Source organism: Diadema antillarum, unplaced genomic scaffold (assembly GCF_040938485.1).
Source record: "Diadema antillarum isolate AM-2024a unplaced genomic scaffold, OU_Dant_1.0 scf00000089, whole genome shotgun sequence".
NCBI lineage: Eukaryota > Metazoa > Echinodermata > Echinoidea > Diadematoida > Diadematidae > Diadema > Diadema antillarum.
Genome location: NW_027270978.1, coordinates 389,774 through 414,000, shown reverse-complemented (window position 1 = coordinate 414,000; position 24,227 = coordinate 389,774). Strand labels below are relative to the sequence as shown.

The 24,227-nt window shown below is 39.3% G+C and overlaps 1 protein-coding gene across 1 annotated transcript in view; it reads right to left on the bottom strand.

Moving 5' to 3' along the window:
- Positions 1–255: 255 nt before the first annotated feature.
- Positions 256–24,227, bottom strand: part of LOC139718126 (mitogen-activated protein kinase 14B-like) — a 40,546-nt gene continuing 16,574 nt past the window's right edge. The window contains exons 2-10 of the mRNA XM_071629611.1: positions 16,607–16,739; positions 15,484–15,654; positions 13,965–14,042; positions 12,674–12,788; positions 11,878–11,949; positions 11,040–11,119; positions 10,474–10,598; positions 7,683–7,810; positions 256–802 (exon numbers count right to left, since the gene is read on the bottom strand). Coding sequence (XP_071485712.1) covers positions 747–802; positions 7,683–7,810; positions 10,474–10,598; positions 11,040–11,119; positions 11,878–11,949; positions 12,674–12,788; positions 13,965–14,042; positions 15,484–15,654; positions 16,607–16,739 — 958 coding nt within the window. The 3' untranslated portion in view covers positions 256–746. The remainder of the gene's footprint in view (positions 803–7,682; positions 7,811–10,473; positions 10,599–11,039; positions 11,120–11,877; positions 11,950–12,673; positions 12,789–13,964; positions 14,043–15,483; positions 15,655–16,606; positions 16,740–24,227) is intronic.

Here is a 24,227-nt window from a genome sequence, read left to right as displayed (position 1 = left end):
ACTGGTAGAACACTCCTTGAGACATTCTCATGAACTTTTGTTGCAATGTTCACAGGCAAATCTGCACCAAAAAACATCTGATCTACTGGGTGTATATGAAGCACATGACCGAGGTGTCCAATTGGTTTACAGCTCCAATGTTGGGACACATTTGGCAAAAAACTTCTTTGAACAATGGACTACTCCATTTTTTCAATATTGGCATCCTTTGCAAATAATTCCCATGGCCTGTCAAAACAAGCCTTAAGAGTCACAAATGAGTGTGTGTGTGAGCATGTCTGTGTGTGCACATGTGAGTTTGTGCGCCGTATGTCTGACTGTATGTGAGTATAGGAATGTGTACATTTACGGACATATGTGGCTTGATAATGCAGGCTGCACTGCAGAGAACTGTGTATGTTGCCTTTGAGTATAACATTTCTGCAGTACCTGACACACACATAGCTGTTCACACAACTCATGAGCATTTTGCTCTATACATTGTACATACCCATAAAATTGCTTCTCATTGTCAAGATGGCAATCCATCCATTTTCCTCCGTAATTCTTTGTGTCTGTGTTTCTTTTACAAAGCCAGATATTGCAAATGAACGTTTCACCTGCATGATTCGCTCACAAAGAAATGAAAAACTTACAAATATACATCAAAGATTCAAGATGGCCTATGTTGATACGATCACTTCGAGGGCATCGCTCCAATAAAGTTAGATCTCCATCTTGCTTCCTGGTTTCTATGAGACCCGAAATCATGAACTCATGGCCTGCTCTGGCTGGTAATCAATGATTTCCTTATAGACACGGTCTGCATAAAATCAAGACAGAAATTAGATTTCATCACATTTCCTTTTATTTCTTTGTTTTTTCATTTTTTACATCAAATGGACTCGTACTTACTTTGGAAAGCGAATAATACATACTTAATATAACAGTATATTTATTTCAGAACAAACTTACATGCTTACGTCAAAATCTTCATAAAAAAATTAAATGATTTAAATATTTTTCTATGTTGACAAAATAATGCAGATGATTGCTTTAAACAATCACATGATCATGATGGTGGCCTCTTGAACAAAAACAAAAGGCTGGATTTTACATGTGTCTACATTTTGACAGTCTATCACTCGTTGCATGTAACAACACATGCACATAAGCACACACATATACGTAAAGGATGAACCATATGGTCTGGAGAGTAATGAAGTGTAGATTATTAAGGTCATTTTCACTGTATTGCTTTGAATAGCATCTGTAAGTTATGATCACATTTTGTTTTTGCTTTTTTTTCCCCACAGACATGCTTGGCAGAGAATCAGCAATGAAGACAGGGGTCATGGAATGTCAATGGGGATGGAGGGATAGTCAGAAAGAAATGGATATGGAAAGGGTGCAAGAATTGGAGGATGGATCATGATGGATGGATGGATGGATGGATGGAAGCATGGACAGATATAAGGGGAGAAATAGGTGATAGGAAAGGGTGGGCACAGATGTGGATGGAGGGATGGTAAGAGAGGAATGGCTATGGAAGAGATGCCAGAATTGGAAGAGGGATCATGATGGATGGATGGATGGATGGATGAATGAATGAAGGGTGGATGGATAGACAGATATGAGGAGAGAAATATAGTTAGGGCATTTTAGAAAATTTCTGGACCATCTGTGAAAAAATTGCTTACCAATAGCTTTCTTCACCAATGTGTTCACCAAGGTGTCTACTAACACCTCTCAATTAGTTCCAACCCAAATCCTTGTGGAAAATTCTGGGGAGCCAATCAAAATCGAGCACCCGGAAGGGGGCGGGGCAGAAATGGAAAAATATATATTTTTCCAATATAAGCGAGTGAGATGTCTAATTAGGGGTTTCTGGGGGTGCAGAATCGATTCCCACAATTAGTTTTGAGTACAAACAACTCTCTGACCGTGAAATAGGCCACGCCTCCTTTTTGCCCCCGCCGAAATACGTAAATATTGGTATTTTTATACTTATCTCATTAGGTTTATATAATGGGTTTTTAGGGTGCACTGAAACAACTTGTGTGCGATGGGAAGTAGTCGTTACCATCTCTCTTATATCCATAACACCAAATATAATCATATTACTGCTGTGTATACTTATTAAATGTTTGATTCTCAATAGTTTTGAACCAACATCGTGGAAAAAAAACCAACAACAACAACTGTGGAGCCAGTTAAATCTATGCAACAGAATGAGAGGGGTTGTCAAACAATGGGAAGATTTTTTTTTTTTTGGCCAGTATTATCGTGTGAGATGTCCAATTAGGGGTTTCTGGGGGTACTGAATGGATTCGAAACATTAGTTTTGAGTTAAAACTACTCCCTGATCATTAAAATAGGCCACACCTACTTTTTGCACCCGCCGAATCATGTATTATTGGTATTTTAATTTATACGCATCTCGGTGGGTTTATGTAGTGAGTTGGTTAGAATGCTGCATTGAGTTCTATCATCACTTAATTTGAGCTACACCTCCTCTAAAAACAGTTGGCAAAACACTGAAACATAAGTGTGCAAAATAACAAAAGTAGTCGTTCCCTGTTCTTTTACTTCCATTATGCCCATTTAAATCCAACAGAAATGTATCTCAATATTGAAACCTTGGTACATTATCCTACTCACAGACATCTCCCTCACTGCTCCCATCAGCTGTTTGGTCGATGTTCTGGCAACAGCTACCATGACATTTGCCGCAAAAGGAAATACACTTGACTCGTTACTTTTTATTATACAACTTGCTTTTTACAACTGAGGGCCGGCGACTGTGTGCTACAGTCCCCCTCACAGTTACAGCTGACAAACTTCAGAAAATAGTCCTTTGCGATGGGTCTGTTGAAGGGACCGGTGCGTAACCTTGGTCCTCAAGCTTCCATCCACACTCCAAGACATCCAATGATGGAGTTTGCAACATTAGCCAATCTCTGGTTTGGAGATAAGTTTGTAGAGAATGCTGCTCTGCAGCTTATGTTGTCGGGGACATGGAATTTCTCAGTTTTGATGCTCCCAGCAGCAGCCCGCTTGCTGAAGACGTCAATCTCAAGTCTCCAAAGTCTGTTGGGTGGTCTTCCATGGAACATGAGCTTGAATAATTCACAGCTGACTTTAATGATATACTGTATTTATCTTTCTTGCCTCGGATGTCCAGAGACGCATCCATGGCCTGTTTCGCCTTGTCAGTCTCGCAGAGCTTGTTTACCAAAGTTGATTTGCTGAACCCAGAAATTGCTGACACTGTATCGCAGCCGGAAAAGCTGTGCAAGAATTCAAGATCAAACACTTCCGGTATCTCTCTGGGAGGGCCTCCCTTATCTTTGGGATCATAATCATAAGATGTTTCCTAGGCGCTTGTGAGGAAGATAGAGTGAATCAGCAAAAAGATGATGTCGGTGTCCCCAGCCCTCACCTCAACAGTAGAATCTTTTGCCTCATCTAGAGGTGCCCGGACTATAGCAGTGTCTGTATCATCATGGTATTGCTGTACACTGATCCCATTTCTACTGAATGTCTCAGCAAGCAGCAGAATAAAATGGGCCTTGTTGCTCTTGCTTTTCTCTTGGAACGAGGCTTTTGATGTCTGTGCGAATCAGAATGTCACATCAAGCATTCTTTGTTCGTCTCCGGTGATCAAGGCCCTTAGTGGTGCTGCCGTATCCGTCAGAGACCACACTGATTTGGAGAAACTGGCTCCCCATGGACTTAAAAAATAGAGGTATCTCTTGGCAATGCCCTTAGCGTGCAGGTGAGGTTAGCTTCCCATTTGACGTTGCGCAGGAGCCATCCACCATCCGTCACCAGACTCGTGCAGGGGTTTATTCTACGGGTTCCACAGAAGTCTTGCTAGGGTGCATGGTTTCCATACACAGTGAATTTGGTAAGCTCTTACCAAATTCACTTTGTATGGAAACCATGCAGTCAGTTTCTCAGACCATGAGCTTTCAGGTACATGGACTAAAATCACGATAGAAACCACACTCATGGGTGAGGCCAAATCCTCAAACAGTCTTAACAGAGGACGCTTCCGGAATGAATCTCCTCACAGGTGTTGGGTTAAGACGCTAAACCACTTCTCATGCATTCACCAGGAACTTGAACAAGGTATGAACAAGCGTGAGGTACCTAACCACACGCACGTCACAAGAGCCCAGATGAAGAATGACGAAGATGCTGTCAACGCCATTTTCGGATGGTTGGAGGAGATCGACCTCTTCGATGCAACATGGGACAAGAAGACCCTAGTATCCTTTATAACAGGATTCAGCAGCACTCCAGAGGACCCAGTCAACGCTGATCAGGCAGAGGAGGTTGGCAGAGCCATGCTGTCCAAGATGAATGGACGAACGGTTCTGGATTCAATTGAAACTAAAGCAAAAGGTGAAGTCATTAGAGAGCCTTAGAAGTGGACCCAAAGTCAATGGAAAGAAGCTGGTTATTGACTCACTCAAGCTCTTCAACCGTCTAATCATCATCAGTTTGCGTGAAGTCAAGACCGAAGGTCTTTGATTTGAGTTGACGCCAACACCAATGTCTCTATTTGACAAAGACTAGAAGTTGCGAAATCCAGACGAGGCTGCCCAAGCAAGATTTCTGAAAGCATTTTGTGGAAAGCGTTGAACGAACCCCCTGCATGAGTCTGTTTATTTATGGTGGATGACTATACTGCACAACGTCAAGCGGGAGGCTGACCTATCCTGGAAGGGCATTTCCGAGAGCTACCTTCAGTTTTTGAAGTCCATGGGGACCCAGTTTCTCCAAATCACTGTAGTCTTTGGTAGATACGGCAGCTCTGCTATAGGACAATGATCACCTGAGACGAACAAAGAATGCACGATGTGACATTCCCTTGCGCCCAGACATCAAAGCCTCGTTCAAAGAGAAAAGTTCATCCACAAGAAGAGCAACAAGCCCCGGCTCATTCTGCTGCTTGCTGAGAAATTCAGTAGAAATGGGATCAGTGTACGGCAATGCCACGATGATGCAGACACTGCTATAGTCCGGGCATATATCTAGACTAGGGAAAATATTCTCCTGTTGAGGTAAGGGCGGAGGACACCGATATCATGGTTTTGCTGATTCACCCCATCTTCCTCACAAGAGCAAAAGAAACATCTTGTAGTATCGCAAAGATCAGGGAGGCCCTCCCAGAGAGATACCGAAAGTGTTTGATCTTGAACTCTTGCACAGCTTCTCTGGCTGCGATACAGTGTCAACGATTTCTGGGTTCGCAAATCAACTTTGGTAAACAAGCTCTGAGAGACTGACAAGGCGGAAAGGGCCATGGATGTGTTTCTGGACATCCGAGGCAAGAAAGATGATATCATTAAAACCGGCTGTGTGTTATTTAAGCTCATGTTCCATGGAAAACCACCCGAAAGACTTGGAGGCTTGAGATTTGACATCTTCACCAAGCGGGCTGCTGATGAGAGCATCAAACCTGACAACAGAAGCTACAGCGGAGCATCCTCTACGAGCTAATCTCCAAACCAGAGGTTGGCTAATGTTGCAAACTCCATCAATGGATGTCTTGGAGTATGGATGGAAGCTTGAGGACCAAGGTTACGCACCGGTCCCTTCAACAAACCCCATCGCAAAGGACTATTTTCTGAAGTTTGTTAGCTGCAAACTGTGAAGGGACTGTAGCGCACTGAAGTGCAGTTGTAAAAGCAAGGAGTTATGCATTTCTGTTTGCGGCAAATGGCATGGTAACTCTTGTCAGAACATCAACCAAACAGCTGATGGGAGCAGTAAGGGAGATGTTGGGGAGTAGGATAAAGTACCAAGGTTTCAATACAGTTCTGTTGTGCCAGATTTAAATGTGGCATAATGGAAGTAAGAGAAGTGGATTGCACAGTTAACGGTATGTTGCAGTATTTTTTGCTCACGGTTTTAAGAGTTGATACAGCTCAAATTCAATAATAGAACTCAATTCAGTGTTCTAAAAAACTCACTGAATAAACCCACTGATGTACGTATGAAATACCAATAATACATGATTCAGCGGGTGCAAAAAGTAGGCGTGGCCTATTTCAATGGTCAGGTAGTATTTTTTACGCAAAACTTATGTTTCGAATTCTTTCAGCACCCCTAGAAACCCCTAATTGGACATCTCACAAACTAATACTGGAAAAAAAATCTTCCTATTGATTGACACCCCCACCCTTTTGTTGCTTTAATAGCTTTAACTGGCTCCACAGTTTTTGAGGTTTTTTTCCCCCACAAGGATGTTGGTTCGAAATTATTGAGAATCAAACATTTAATAAGTAAAGCCTATTTACAGTAATATGATTATATTTGGTGTTATGGATATAAGGGAAATGGGAACAACTACTTCCCATCGCACACAAATATTTTCAGTGCACCTTAAAAACCTATTATATAAACCCAATAAGATACGTATGAAAATACCAATATTTACGTATTTCGGCGGGGGCAAAAAGGAGGCGTGGCCTATTTCACGGTCAGAGAGTCGTTTATACTCAAAACTAATTGTGGGAATCGATTCTGCACCCCCAGAAACCCCTAATAGACATCTCACATGCTTATATTGGAAAAAATATATATATTTCCATTTCTGCCCCGCCCCCCTCCGGGTGCTCGATTTTGATTGGCTCCCCAGAATTTTCCACAAGGATTTGGGTTGGAACTAATTGAGAGGTGTTAGTAGACACCTTAGTGAACACATTGGTGAAGAAAGCTATTGGTAAGCAATTTTTTCACAGATGGTCCAGAAATTCTCTAAAATGCCCTAACTAATATGTGATAGTGAAGGATGTTAAGGGAAAAGAATGAATGTATGGATAGATGGATGGATGGTTATAAAATGGGTAGAAATAAGTGAATGTAAATTAGAGGATGCTGGAAAGGTGGGATCTGTGATGAGGGCGAGATGGCCATGAGTTGAAAAAACAAGGTATGTTGAAAATTGTGAAAAATTGACTCTGTCACATATTTCATTTTTTCTTTATGGTGTAATCTAACTCTTAATCAAAATCTTGAAATAAGAATGCACCTCATCAATGTCAAAAATAACTTTTTGTATTTTTGGCCTGCATAGGCAAAACAATACTTGCTTTGGGGCCGGATAAACTCTGTAAAATTTCAGTAGGAAAGTTTAGCTTCAATTACATTGTAGTTGTAAATATTGTAAATGTACAGTATGTTATGGTTCTATGTTGAAATCGATGCTAGCTGATACAAAATTTAGCCACATCAACGTAGTTGTTGATGAAGACTTTCGTTGTTCTGCCGTAGCAATAGCCTGGCAAGGTTCATATAGTGAAAAGACGTATGGTTTGATTTATTAAAATCGTTCCAAAAATAAGGGCTCTGTTAAAGTTCAATTTGCATTCAAGATGTTATTGATACTGTTAGTCCTACTAAGGTAACATGAAATAGTAAACAAAAACAGAAAAAAAGAGCTGTACATTTGCAAAACTTTACACTCAAATTGATGGAAAAAAGAGGTTGCATGTAGATTGTTTTGCCATTCCCCACTGGAGAGTGGTTGGGAATTTACTAAAAATAGATGAACAAGAAACGGGATAAACTTTTGGAAATGATAGACAGTTTACAGGTGAGAGGACATATTTGGAAGGAGGGTAGGTGGAGGAGTAAGAGGAGGAGGAGGAGGAGGGAACCTTTCAAACTTTGACTCATGCGCAACTCACCTTTCCACTCTTCTATCGTTATGTCGCTGTACTCTGGGCCGTCGTCAAACATTGGAGCCGTTGGCTCATCATCGGGGTCGTGGTACTTGGCCAGGTATGGATGAGTGAGAGCCTGTGCTGCACTTAATCTGGTGAGATTGAAAAAAAAAAAGTGATAGTATGGGGAATGCTGACTCCTCGTGATTCGCCCCAGGTGACGACCACCAGTAGTCAGCAAATGGTATCAACTAGGCTAACTGTGCCACATGCTCAAAGAATGTGGGGAATAATGGACATCAAAACAACTTTCTGCAAAAGATTTCCAAACCACACTCAAGTCAATCCTAGCATCTGGACTTAAGATGAATGAAATTTGTGAGGAGACCCAACTGCATTGTAACTATTTTCACTTCACTGATATGGAGAAATGGCTTGACTACAAAATCAGGAAAATCTCAAATAACAAATACGTCACACTTGCTATCATAACACCCTCCTTGATAATACACAATTAATGCATGTCGTTGTTGGGATTACTTTCTCAAAAACTGCTTATGAAAAGGAGCCTTTTTGGTTCCCTCCTGTAGTTAGTGAAGAGTGGACAGAAACAATGCTTCACATCTCAACAAACTGTACACACCACACATTTAGCGAGTCTAATTTTTGCCAAGCAGGACTTACCTATACCTTCACGCACAGTTAAATTCACAATTGTGGAATATATTGTAATTGTGTGAAATGATCAGTCGGTCTGATGAAGCATCACAGAGAGGATGTGAAATGTCGCTACTCCAAATTACACGCAAGTCCAGTTGACTAGATTTACTGTTTATAAGATATTTTACCTAGATGACTGAGAACTTTCACAGACAATTGTGGAATATAGTATCATTATGCACCTTATGCATGTACAGTGTACTGCATACCAGTACACATACAGTGAATGTGTGCACTTCACATTCATGTCAGGATCAGAGTAAATATTTCCACATGGTTTTACATTTAAGAATAGCAACTGACACGTGAAATTTGCACCAATAAAAACCGTGTGAAATACATGGCTTAAACATTATACCACATTGACAGAAAACAACATTGGCACAAAAGTGTAGAATTACAGATCATCAGCGAGCTAATCAAAGTGAACGAATGGGGTCCACAAGGCTCCTTAGGGGATGATTCAGTTTTGGTTGAGATGGGGATTCAGATTTCAACTTTTTGTGAGATAATCAGAAACCACACATGAAAGATTAAAGAGCATACAATTCTATGAGGAATTTAAAGTTTATTTGATGAAAATCGGTTTTGAAATGGCTGAGATATCCAAAACAAAGTAAAACAAAGTAGTCCTAAGAAAAGGTGGGTCCAACCTTTTATTAAAGGGATTGTATAGTTTTGGTTGAGACCTAATTTCAGGTTTCTAACATTTTTCGGTGAGATGATGAGAAACCTCTTATGAAATACGAAAGAGCATGTAATTCTATGAGGAATTAACTGTTTATTTGATGAAAATTGGGTTTGAAATGGCTGAGATATCCAAAAAGGCGAGATATCCAAAAAGGCGCGATTCTAATAAAGTGTGGGACCCACACTTTATTACGATTGCTTTGTTTGACTTTGTTTTTAGATGTTTCCTTCATTCCAAACCCGACTTTCATCCAATAAACTTTGAATTCCTCTTAAAATGGTATGTTCTGTACTATATCATAAGTGTTTTCTTGGTATCTCGCAAATAGTTAAAAGCCCAATTCTCATCTCCACCAATACTGTACTATCCCTTTAACCCTAAAAAGACTGGGGGGGGGGGGCCTAAAAGGCCCCCCCCTCGACATTTCGCGCGATTACTCAGCAACACGCAATGCTCTCGCCGCGATGCTCTATGACTTTTTTCTTTCGAGTTTCCCGCACATTTTGACACCAAATTTGTGACGCACGGGGGTACGGTTCTGAAGTTACATAACTTTTTGTATATGCACGTGAGACCGAAAATGGCTCAAAAATGTGATTTTGTGTGCAAAGTCAATACAAATTGAGTTCTATCACATGGTTCATATAAATATGCTCATTTTTACTCTCAATGGCTAAAATCAATTTGTTTTAGTAGTATTATGCTTCAAAAAGGGTCTGCCACAAATTTTGCTGAAAAAAACAACAAAAGCAAAAGGTCGAAAAAACACAGAAATACATAAGAAATTCATAAAACAATAAAATAAATAAGAAATTAATTTTGATACCGAATTTTTTTTCAAGTACATTTGCTAAGAATGCTACAAAGAATATCTAGACCAAAAATGAGCACTTTTGGAGCTTTATTTACTGATTTAGATAAAAAAGGTCTGATTTCTCGCATAAATTAGCATAATTAATCAAAATAAAATAAAAGAAGACTATTTTGGAAAATTTAAATATACGATCTTGTAGATCACATCGCACACTACCATTGTGCAAATTTCCGCGGCGATCGCGCGATCCACGGCCGAGATCTTAAGGGGGGGCCCTTTAGGCCCCCCCCCCCCCCCCCCCCCCCCCCAGTCTTTCGAGCTACCAAAATAGCCCAGTCTTTTTAGGGTTAAGACCTCTTTGTTTTTAGATATCTTAGCCACTTCATAACCTATTTTCATCAAATAAACTTTAAATTCATTTGAGAATTCTATGCTCTTTATTATTTCATAAGTGGTTTCTGATTATCTCACAAAAAGTTATAATCTGAATCCCCCATCTCAACCAAAACTAAATCATCCCTTTTAAAGCTGCTGCTGCTGCTGATTTGCTGTGGAGAACCTGTCTTCTTCTCCTCCAGACATTGCCCTACCTCTTCTCTTCATCCAGATTTAGCATGTGCTCCAGGAGGTCCACAGCCAGGGGGTTGGCCCCGGTGAAAATGGAACAGAAGTTCGTCTTGGGGTGGTACGGCATGCTGATCACATAGTTCCTGGCCTGAAAAAGGAGCAAATGAGACGAGAATCTGTGAGAAAGCAACATATACAGACAGGCCGGGGGATAGAGAGAGAGACAGAAAGAAATGGATAGATAATAGGGGTGAGAGAGGAAATAGGAGAGGGGCAGACATACAGAGTTATAGGCCGCATTCAATCGCTCAAAAGGGAACCAAAGTGAACCAAACCATACCACACCACACTGTAGCATGCCGGATTTGGAGTATTTGAGTGCTTTGTGGAGAAAGCATACCTCACAAGTAATTTTCACAGGATGCTGGTTCCGCCACGGCCAAACAACAGAGGCTAGACTGTTATGTACAAATTTGTGTACAGCTAAAGAAGAAATTCACTAATGATGTTATCTAATCCATTCTGAAGGATAATTGCCCATAATCTGCATGGATGGACGGGAAAGACAAGAGCAAAAATAAATGCTTACACTTTCACTTTCAATCTTCTGCAGGAATGAATCATCTGGCTTTCCAGTGACACCGATGATCTTGTTCAGCTGGTCTATATCTGGATGGATATGATGTTAAGAACACAACATTTGTATTGCAAGTTCTACTGTTAAACACTCTCAAATGCCTCTCACACAGATATTCACATTTCACAGTGCCTGAAGTCCTTATGTACTGTGACATGTACTAATTTCACATAAAATCTAATGTATCTGATGTATCATTTGGTGTTTTTGTTCTGTATCAAATTTGATTATCATCATTTTTTTTCTTTGCAATTGACACAACTGCTGCATATTAAAAGAATAAATGAAAAACATGTAGCCAATTCAAGAGGCTTCTTTTCATTTTATAGAGGATGTGCACAAGAACTGAACTATACCAACGTGCTTCAGTTGCATTTTATTTATACTGTAAAACCAGGAATGTTCGCATGCATTTCAATTTCGTGAGTTTCATGGGAACTGAGATTCGAGAAATTAAAATGCACCCGAAAGTTCTTGTCTATACTACATGCATTGAATGCCCGTAGCAATTTGTGAAAATTTTATGCCACGAAAAAGGCAGTTCGCCCAAATTTGTGAAAATTTCATGCTGCAAAAATATCTTGCTTTACAGTCATGCATTGCATTAATTTGAACAGAACTGTTTTGAACTGAATGAAACAGAAGTGGTGCAGAGTAAATGAAAGGCTGTCAAATTTTTGGCGCTTCAGCCAATGAGCACAACTGCCTGTGTTCAGTGAACACAGAGATACACAAAATGCCAACTGTCGAGTCTCTTTGTGCAAAGAGTAGGTGCAGCTCGAAAGGATACGGTCGTTGCCAGGGAAGAGGGTCTTCTGCGATATGAGCTCCGCCATGATGCAGCCGACGGACCAGATGTCAACTAGAATATGAGAACAAATCAAATGTGGGTTAAATCATCTCGGTATGCAACAAATCAGATGTATACAGGTGTGATTTCTTATTTGATTAGATTTTGATTTGACTTATCCACAAAATGCATATGCATACACTATACACAAATGTGCACATAGCTTGTACATGGAATATGTCATTTTATACATTTGTGTGGATCATCATAAGCTTTGAAAAGTTCGACCGGGACGTCCAGTAAATGTAACTCACACATAATTATGTACAGAAACGATAAAACGAAAAGAATGTGTTATGCATGTTCAATGGCTTCATAGACCGGGATAGTAAATAAGTAGTAAGTAGCGGTAGTAAATAAATAGGAAGGACAGCAGAGACCCACTCTTGCATGCTCAGGTAGTCTACATGACAAATAAGACAAAATTAACCAGTGCAATTCTCACCAATTGCCCAAAGGGATCAGCAAAACTTTTGGGGACTTAAAAATATTGAATGGAAGTGGTTTACATCTAAATCAAATATATTCAAGTAACCTCTCTGACTGTCAAGATAGCAATATTTGAGAAAAAAAAAATGCCGACAGAATTTCCTCTCATTCCAAAAAAAATTCTGTTTCCTCCATGGCAATGCAAACTAAACATTATGATGAAACGGTAAAATTGTACTCCTGTAACCCTAACAAATTCTAAAGAAAGAATCAAAGGGTATTTTGGTTTGTGGAAATTAACACCAACCTTTTTCGGTGTAGTGCATCCAGTTTAGCATAATTTCTGGTGCCCGATACCACCGCGTGGCCACGTATCCCGTCATTTCGTCGTCGCTGCTGCGGGCCAGCCCAAAGTCGAGAATCTGGCGGAGATGGGGATGGAATATTGAAATCACGGTTAAATGAAAAACTCACAACTTGCATACTACATTGTACACCCACTGTTCTTCATTTTGACTCTATGAAGATCTATGAAATATTCATGAAATAACTGGTTTGTTGCACGGAAGGAAAGGTTGTAGGTGTAGGTGAAGCAGATCTATATAATTTCTCACTCATTAAAGGGTGTGCACAGTTCTGGTTGAGGTGAGGATTTGGCTTTTAACGTTTTGCGAGATATTCAGAAACCACTCTATGAGATGTCAAAGAGCATGCAGTTCTAAGGGGTATCAAAAGTTTATTTGATGAAAATCGGTTTTGAAATGGCTGAGTTATCCAAAAACAAGGTGAAACAAAGAGATCCTAATAAAGTTGTGGCATGTTGCCTTTTATTATTAGCACTTTTTTTTGATATCTCAGCCATTTGAAAACCAATTTTCATCAAATAAACGTTGAATCCTTCTTAGAATTACATGCTCTTTCATATTTCACAAGAGGCTTTTCATTATCTCACTTAGGAATGTTCAAAACATTAATCCCCACCTCATCCAGTACTGTACAGTCCCTTTAAAGCTAGTACAATCTTCTATGCAATTGTATTGTGTATGCTTTAACCAAAATACATTTTGTCACAATCATTTTCATTAATATCCCACACAAACAGCACTTATAAAGACATCTTTAACTGCTCGTCCCACTTACCTATTACTTTAGTTCTGACCACATACAACCATCTGCAAGGTTATGTTGCCTAATTTTTGATATCATCATAAAGTGGATAACAACTAACAACAAGAAAATCAGCAGAATCCTTGATCAAGACCAATGAGATATTCATTCCAAAAGTACTCCCTCCTTTGGAGAAAAATGCAAAATCAAAAAACAAAAAACAAGTAGCACATTATTCTATCTGCCCCCAAAAAGTTTGGGTGTCATGTTACTGGACAAATTAAACTTTACTACTACCAAGTATCCTGCAATAGGGCACTAAAGATTGTACACTTTATTGCATCACCGGGTATTTCCATATAGAGCAATACACCTTGGATTGCGACATAAACGCATTGGTCCAAAGTCCAACCTGCTCTACACACTAATAGGCAATCTGTTCACAGGGAGGATAGTTCATACTATGGCTGCAGAGCAATCTGCACTCTTACCCTGAGTTCACAGTCTTCATTTACGGCAATGTTGCTTGGCTTCAGATCTCGATGAATAACACCAGCTGAATGTATATACTGAGGGGGCAAAAAAGGGAGAGAGAGTACAAAAAATGTGAAACATTTGTGAATATCATGACAAGATACTGTAAAAGCGGAAATTTTTGCGGCGTTGAAATTTTCGCGCATTTCGCGCAACCAGAGACTAGCGCAAAAAATAGAAGCACACAAATATTTTTGCTTGCCATATGCTCCTGTGCGTGATGTCTTGATTCCGCGGAATTAAAAACATGTGAAACTCTTCTTACCTGGCCAAGCGCGAAAAATTAGTCGTGCGAAAATATCCACTTTTACAGTACAGGTCAATAAGCATAAATACTTTTATAGAATGGGTAGCAAAAATCATGCGATATCATTGGTCAAGAGCCGTGTGTAGATTTTTACTGGCTGCACGCTACCTCTTGGAGGACAGCCAAGCTGTTAACGTATTATCACGCATTCGTAGCACGAGTTTGTGCACTATTAAAGCAAGCGCTTGCGCATTACGTGAGAGACACCAATTGGCTGGAAAACCATGCATCCAGTAATTAATAGATGCATGGCTTTGTCTATGGCAAGCCACAAAGAAATGCATCCAGTAAATTTGCCATCAGGTAACATGATCAAAAATGTTTTGTTTTTTTTTTGTTTTTCTGCGAGAAAAATGTCCCCCATTCTATGAAACAGATGATGTACATGTCTTTTCAAGCATCCATAGGTATTGTGTGCATGTGGTAATTGTGGGATTTAGCCTAAACCCACTAGGCTTCACCTCGAGGTTAAGCATTCCATAGTTACCTTATGCACACAATTCCGACTGATGCACTCAGATTTGTGCGTTAATTGTATACTGTGCTTTAAAGTAAATGTGCAAGAGCAGACTATGATTCTTTCGGGAGATCCATGTAGTCAGGTGAGGCAGAGACAACAAAGGGTGAAAATAATGCCGTACGAAGTATCTCATTAGGTTAATGGCACAAATAATCAATCTAATCAGCAGTATACTTTTTATTGTCCTCTCACATTCTTGTTATCCTGCTCAAATCAGTTTCGTCCTGTCTCGGAGATAAGCCACATTAGGGGCACACACAGACAACATGTATCTCTCACAACTATGCTGGTGTACAGCAGTATATAATGTAGGTGTTATAGTGGGTGGCTGTCTCATGATTAGGGTGATAACAACAATTTACTTCATAATTTGCATGACAACAAACAAATTGAAAGACATAAGATAAAACAAATTGAAATACATTGCACAGTCAGGTAGTACGCTGGATGGACACAGCCGTGGCATTCTCATAATAAGTGCTTGTATAACGGCAGATGCATAAAATGCTGCCGACTTGCACATAGTGGAGAGACCACATGAAATCCCCGCTGCTGACTTCACTGGAATATCTACAAATCGAATCTCCACGTTTGCTCGGCCCCCCTCGAGACAGAAGCCGGATGCCGGAGAGAGGGATGACTCACTCACCTTCAGGCCTCTCAGCACTTGGTAGATGAGAAACTGGACGTGGTCGTCCGTTAGCGTCTGACACTTGATGATGCTGTTGAGGTCCGCCCCCATGAGATGCGTCACAAAGTAGACGTCCACGAAAGTCCCCCGGGACATGCTGGGAGTAAAACAGTCCAGCAGGCTGATGACCTACAATTGTAGGGTGTGCAGGAATGCAGTAAGGAAGGAAAGAAGGAAGTAGAATAATGAAACAACAACAACAAAGAGGAGAAAGATGCAAATCATAGTGAATGGTAGAGGGGGGGGGGGGGGGGATGAATGATGCCAAAACACAACAGAGAGAAGGAGATGCATGAATGAAAGGCCGGAGAGAGAAAGAATAAAGCAGCAGGCACAATCAGGAAGGAGACATGAGAAGAATAGAAGAACACAAGAAGAGGACAAGGAGAGATAAAAGGAGATGAATGAGGAAAGAGATGAGAAGATACGTACAAAAAGAAAAGGAGGCAAGGAGAAGAGGAAGGGATGATGTTGAGGGAAGACAAGGAAAGATGGGTCGCCATGGGGATGGGATGAGGGCACGGGACAAAGATGATCCTGCCTTGCGTCAAATATCACAACACATTGTGGGTATCATGCATTTTTAATCAACATAGTCAACACTTAAATGTATTTGGGTTCAGGGAAAGACATGAATGATTGATATATGTGTATGATGCAGCAGTTCGCACATATTATGCATTCAATATTTCTGAGGATAACAAACACTAGGTACCAGGGTAATTCAAACTTTAATGATCAATAATACCCTTTAACATGTGACTGATACCTATGAGCTGTGTATGTATGTGCATAGTAATTATGTTGATCTTTGTATAGTTGTGGTCTGTATGTCCGTGGGTTGGTGTGTGTTGTGTGCACTAAATGTGTATTCAGAACAATGAAGAAAGAATACATGGCATGTGTCATGTAGCTATCAGTATTTCATCTTCTCTGTGTCACATAATACAAACTTAATCCTCCACTAAGCATCTCAGTTACACTGACAAAAACTGCAAGGATTCAAACAAATCAAGATTTGACTTGATATTAAATATCTCCTCAGACCTCGCAATAATATCAAATTAAGAAATGAACTTACATTTTCATGTTTCATGTGCTTGAGTAGGCGGAGCTCTCTGTAGGTCCGTTTGGCATGGATGGCGGTCTGAAAAGGCCTGGCAAGCTTCTTGATGGCCACTCTCATGCCACCATTCTTCATGTCAGCAGCAGAACTATGATCATAGACAGAAAAATAACGCAGATTGTTTTTTTTTAATTTTTTACAGGATACAAATGTGTGGAAATACAGACAACTAAATCACATAAAACTGCTACCAACAAGTATAGTCAAACCTGCCGTAGCCACCTTCTTATAGTGGCCACCTTCCGTATATGGCCATTAAAAACAATTCCCCCTCTCCCTCCAAGCGAAAAGCTATAAACCCCCTGCCTACAGTGGTCACGTGTCTATAATGACCACTTTTTTGTCTCCCTTGGAAGAATTGGATGGTTTGACTGAACTTACACTGTAGGGAATAGATACAGATAAAAGTGATTTCATTGACAAATTGACAGCAAAGAGAAATGAACATGTCAAAAGATACAAATAGATAGATAGGTGGATAGGTAGATTACAGGTCTTTTCTGACTAGTGAGAGATCATTATAAAGAGGGGTTGTTGATACACAGGCACACTAGTACAGAGGAAACAAGAAATGAAAAAGAAAATACATAGAAACTGAAAATCCAGCATGGATGGGATAATGGAATACCACACAGAAGGTACACATTAAGGCCCCGTCACACTACAGCGAATGCCCAACGAATGCCAAGCGAAAGCCCAACGAATTCGAAAATGTGAAGACAGTTTGCATGTCTGACGTTCTTTGAATTCATTAGCTATTCGTAGGGATTCGCAGAGATACGCTGGAGATTTTGGACATGTTTAAAAAAAAAAAATCGGCTCCAGCATATCTCTGCGAATCCCAACAAATAGCTAATGAATACAAAGAATGCCAAGCATGTTACATACTACTATTACCAATGGATGTGAAGATATCTTCAAATTTTCAAATGTTTTTCATTGGGCATTCGCTGTAGTGTGACGGGGCCTATAGACTGGGTGTGTGTGGAGGAGAGGGAGAAGAGAAGGTAGACATCAGACTGGGAGTGTATGTGTGGAGGAGTGAGAGAGGAAGAGATAGAGAAAAAAAGGATAAAAGAGAGTTTGGCAGAGCACTTATTAATCAATCACGCCATAATAATGGAGAGGAGAGAGATAAAGAGATAGATTGATAGTTAGACAGATAGACAGATCAAGTAAAAGAAAAGGAGAGATATCAAAAGGAAGGGAGCAATTGTAAAGCAGATAAGTTATTCTTGTCTATGTTTCAAAGGAGAGAGAGGGATGGGAGGGACGGACAGAGGGCAGATAGGGAGGGTGAAAAAAACAGGGTGGGGAGGGTATGTGGTAGAAGAGTTATTCATCCTTAATGTCCAAATAATGAAGTCAGAGTACAATCATGTAATGCAAAACCAGGAAAGGCTGACTCAGAATGATGTCAGATGCATCCATGGAATACCCTGGTATCCCTCCTCCCAGGACTCAGGTGACGTTCATACAACTTGCATGTGTACATGAATGTAACCATGCTATAATGAGAGGCAGTCGGAGGCATGAAACCCACCCACATCCAACCAGTATCCATACATACAGCATCTTCTGCCTCATTCAATTCCTCTGTTTTTTTTATCAATCATCTTATTAAGACCATATCACTTCCATTAGTTACAATATGTAGATGCATTTACCAAAGCAACACTGTATCTTGTGCTATAATGTTTTCAGACCCACTACTATCCATGCACTTGAAAGGTGGGTACATCTCATTCGATATAATCTTATATATTTGACCACTTATGGTTACCTGGGTCTGCCAAGGTTACTTTTCCAAACTGAAGTTATGAACACACATGTATGTTAACAAAGATATCACATCCTGCATTCACTGGACAGGTTTACTATTAGGGCAGTAATAGTTTTCTGAATGGCCTTCAGAATAAATGAAAAATCATGCTGTGTTCATGTACAGGCATGCAATCTACGGCACGAGTTGTGTGTAAAATATGTGCCCATTCTTTACTATTTGTCTCTAAACACAAAAATTTTCAGTAAGTGTGCTACTGTATTAATATTTCACTTTCACAAATAATGTACAGAAATTAGGTGTATACAAATTCTGACATCATCTAGGACTAGTTTGCCCATTTTTTGTGCTGTTTAGTGATTTGTTTCTACCACTCTAAGAACAACATATTAAGTGAGCAAATTAAGACCATTTCTTTACATCAAGTGCTGCTATTAAGTGTCAACCTGCTCCTTTTTTTTTTTTAGACATCAATTTGGAATTTACATCAATCAAATGTTTAATTAGCTATATACTTTTTCTGGTCCCATCACAATATTTTCAAAGTACTTGTCTGTTCATTTTTGTTGTTCTTGCTTGTTGTTCACTTTTTTGCTATTAGTATTACAGTCTATTGTAAAAGTGGAAATTTTTGTGGTGTTGAAATTTTCGCGCATTTTGCGCAACCCAACCAGTAACTAGCAGGAAAATAAAAAGCATGCGAATATTTTTGCTTGCCATATGTTCCAGTGGTTGCTGTCTTGATACCGCAGAATTAAAAGCACGCAAACTCTTCTTACCCAGCCGAGCGCGAAAAATTAGTCACGCGAAAATATCCACTTTTACAGTATCAGTGGGAACTGACATGAGAAATTACTTTATTTTCCCTGGATACTCAATCATCTTGAATCGATGCTGGACAATTTCTCTCGTGCTAAACATTTTGGTATAAACAACATCAGCAGTGGAGCATTTGTGTAGTGCCTCATTTGGTAAGAATTAAGCGTGGCAACATCTTTCTTCAAATTTTTTATTTCTCATGAAGGACTATTAAGTAGTTTCATCTCGAAGGGTCAGCTGAAAAGCAGATGCTCAGTTAATGAAGCGGTCACGGGTGTTGTCATGCACTGTGTGTCAGGTTTGTTTACACAGATGGCATACTTGTTACCAATTACTGAACGTCTCGTTCAATTACGTAACCAGTGACTGGAATAAAAACACAGGTACTTTGTCTGAAATGTCCATTCGGTATTAAGTATCATATGTTGGTGCATTAACATCGCAGTGATTTGTTATATTTCATTGTAACTTTTGTTCACATTTTGTATATTTAACAAAACCTACATTGTACCATTGATTAAAATACTGATTCAAATTTATACACTGTTTCTATCCCTAACTCACATTAACCACTTTGAAGCATTAAAACTGGGTTTTCGTTTCATCTGCAAATGGTAAACAATGCCATTAAAATTTGTTATAGGTCTCTTGTAATGCAAAGCATTGTATACACTTTTCCATGCAGACTTGTATCTGGAAAGACTTTGATAGCTCCTCACACTATTAAATCAAGTGATGGCAGTTTAATGCACAGATTGACAAAGCAATACAACTGTCCATCACACTCATTACTGGTGTACATGCATAATTTGTTCTCTGCGAGGCCTCGCATATGAATGGAGGGTGGTTCAGGTCGTGCACATTCTACATCTGGCTACTTAAACACTGACTCCGTACACTGTATCATTAAATTTTGAACTTTACAGCGGCATTTCTGCGTGGTCAGTGTACATAAACAGCTCTCTGCTCATTTGTAGGATGTCACACACTATATACGGAGCACACATCATAAAAACAACCCAGTACTCAACATCCAGATATAAAATAATCTGTAGAATGTTAACCACCAATGATCATTTATGGGTCCAAGACTCCAGAGTTCAAGTGCATCAAAATGAGTGTGATGAGCAGTCATATTACACTGTCATTCACTGCATAAAACTGCCATCACTTGGTTAAATTATAAAGAGCCATTGATAGCGAGAAGGTTATTACTAGGCCCTCAGATCTATGAGTAGACAAATTTCTGACCATGGCATGCAGTAATGATCAGAGAAATGTACTCATGCAGGTCACATTCATGTTGAGATCAGAGTTAATGATTTTACGTGATTATACATTCGCAAATAGCACGAGTCATAAAATCTGCGAAAATAAAAACCTCGTGAAATATGTGGCGTAAATAGTACCTTGACGAGTACCAGTAGCCACTATCCATATACACTGTATACACGTACATTGTTCTCAACACACACAGACCTCGGTTTTTTATGTACTGTGTATGCCTTATTGTATAGTGAGTCTAATTCTTTGCGAATCAGGACTTCTCAACAAATTCAAAAGTGGTTAAATTTGTAATAATGGAGTGCAGTAATGAATGGAGAAGTGTATGCGTGCATGTCACACTCATGTGGAGATCAGATTTAATAATTTTGCATGTTGTTAAATTCATGAACAGCATGTGACTCTCAAAATTTGTGACAGCAAAAATCCCGTGAAATATTGGCACATGTTCTAGAAAAGCACTCTGAGAGCGCAAACCTCCGCCAAGCAGCTACTTTCCACAGATAATCTTGCCAAGAAATTTTTCTCCTCTCCACTACTGGGGAAGTTCAAAGCTCTATGGGCTCTTCCATAGAGATCGGTGATTTCCATCGATAGGTATACATGCTGAAAAAAAAATCGCCCGATTTTCCAATATAGAAGCCTTTGATACGTCATAAACCCTCAGCTGCACGGCTAACCTCGCCCTAGCAGAAACTCGAGCACGCACTTTAGTGCGCGCATGCAAACCTCAAATACGCGCAGCCTGAACTCCCAAGTTCATTGACCCTACCTGCCAAAATATCAAAAATCCTTCAGAAATTCCCTAAAAATTCTTCGATCACTACCACAAGCTAATCGTTTGTTACTTGTGTCATTCTCAATCTTTCCTGCAAGTTTCATCCCAATCCGTTAACTCCATTTTGAGTCATTTTGCACACGGACAAACTAACGAACTAACTAACGGTAACGAAAACATAACCTCCTCCTTTGGCGGAGGTAATAAACTGCTCAGACAAAAAAAAAAAGGGGGGGTGGCCATGTTTTATTTATACATGGCATTCAGCTCAAGAATGTCTTAAACTGTGGAAGTTTTCGTGCATTTTACGTGACAAGAAATTAGCATGAAGAAAAAAGCACGCAAAATTTTTTGCTTGTTATGCCTCTGTACATTGTGTGTCAGTTCAGCACAATCAAAAACATGCAAAATTCATGTCTCTCCTTCTCTCAATACATGTACGTGTGTGTTTGTGTGTTCATATCTGTTTCAGGTAGAGCATATTTGTATTCTTTACAGCCATAGTCTGTATGCTGCATGTGGCTGATAACCATTGTACTTTACACAGGAATTATTAATCAAGTGCGACAACATACAAATTGCATTTGATTTGTTTAAAAGAAAAACAACAGCAACAGGTTTTGCTATTACAGTCTACAAACATATTCATGCTACTATTCATTAAGCTTAATCAGCATAGTATACATGTAGCTGTAAACTTTGAACAGTGTGCAGTTGACAGACATGATATACTGGCTGATGAGGATTATAGTGCAAATAAAATTGTAAGATGTATAAAATTGCAATGCAGAAAATACATGTAAGTACCACTTATCAATACTCGTAATTCAAAGCTACAATGTAAGTGTGAGCTTGCTTCCATTACAATTTCAGAAAATGGGAATGGGAATGAAATAAGATGAAATAGAATAATAACACATAACTAGGGTGTGTTTATCAACTCCTATTTTTGGCAGAAACGGGTTTTTCAAACGGCTTTCAAGGACTTTTTTTAGAGATGATAAACGCAAAGCTGTTTTGATTATGGGATTCAGAAAGCCCTTTTGAAAACTGCAAATTTGTGCTTTCCGAAACAGGTTTCAGCCAGAAACATGTTTCTAGAAGCGAGATAAATGCAAAGCTGTTTTGAAACGACTTTGTACTGCGCTCGCCGTATATGACCCCTTCTCCTGATGGATTCTCAGGTCAAAATGGCACAATGCAGCTGCATAGTTACACGGCCAGTTTTCGTGTTGGTGATGAGTTGATAAACGCAACTTATTTTGGAAGCCGTTTCTTCAGGGCTTTGGAAACGACTTTTGATAGTGGGTATGGAAAACCGTTTCAAACTGGGGAAAGATGATAAACGCAGCCTTGGTCATATCTCATTCCTTTGGTGTTTCCTCTGACTTGCTGCAAATTGATACATGTTTACACGTATCTGCAAACAGTGAATTCATGGCACGTAAAAAATATTCTTAGGGAAAGAGAAAATCAGATATGCAAATTTGAATGAGAAGAGAGTAAAAATCATTTACGTTTTGTGGATTTCTTTTTTCTACTACAACATGATATACAGATACTGCTGTACAGTTGTATGTGTGCCAGGTCTAAAGGAATCTTCTGTTACAGCTATTCTCTGCAGCAGCCAATAGCATGTCACATCAAAAAACTGTCAACAGCAATATCTCACAAAATTTCATCATGTTAAAGTATAATTTCTTCAGATGTAAAGAGATAACATCACTGTTTCTTACAGAGTTCAGAAATACTGCACTGTATGGTACATTGTATGTGACTGTCTCATGAGAATTAAAGCCATTAGAAAATGAAGGGTATACATGCATATATCTGGATAAGATTAGTTAATCAAGGAGAAATTATACAAATTGACGAGATGTACATAATTTGTATACTGTAAAAGTGGTTTCTTTCGCGTACAGAAACTTTCGCGGTTTCCATTAGTGCGGACTTTTTCGCGTGTGTTTAAATTCGCGGTCGGTAATGATAGCGTTGCACAAGCGACGAGTTCAAAACATTTTCGCGTGATGTTAAATTCGTGGTTCAACCTCAAAGCACGAAAAGCGCAAATATAAACCACCGCGAAAGAAACCACTTTTACAGTAGCAGGTACATTGTAACTTATTATCTTCACTCATTGCCTGTATGATGTCACATGCATAGAAATTTTTGCTTCCAATATACACTGTGCCAAACACATGATCTTCTGTTTTTTTCCTAAGTTGGGAGTAAGGTTCTAATTTACATACTGTACTTCTACAATACAGGATGCACAGGGCTGTACACTTGAATGACGATTTCGTCCTTGACATGTACTTTGAATGATTAAAGCAATGGTGCTGTCTTTTCTGTGAATGTGAAATTTGTCACAAAAAAAAAAACTATAAAAACTAACATCACAGTCACATGACCCAGATGGCAGTCTCCATACTGCCTCCCTCTACAGACCTAAAAAAAGCATTTTGATGAATGGTAATAATAATAAAAAATAAAACGAAACATATCATCATTGCCAAAATTGTATTGTTTAAAAAAGGGGTACTTTAAGTGTATACTATGCATGCTGTGTCATGTTTCATAATTTTTTTTTATTATTAAAAAAAAATTATGTTTTCTTATTTTTGATGAAAGACCAACATACATTTTGACAGCTTTACAATTGTATAGTATTTAGTAAGTTGTTAAAAAAATGACTTGCTGATACAGGGTGGTCCACAACTTGAAATTTTAGCATGTTGCAAGCTCAGAATCTGAGAATATTGCAGAAATTGAATATGCGCGGAGCGCACACGATGAGTACGTAGTACGCAATATTTTGCTGCTTATCTCTCTTTGTGCTGCTTACATTCAATGTTCTCTCTCATGTTTTGCACACAAATATCTAAAGTACCTGGTAGTTTGATGTTTCTTAT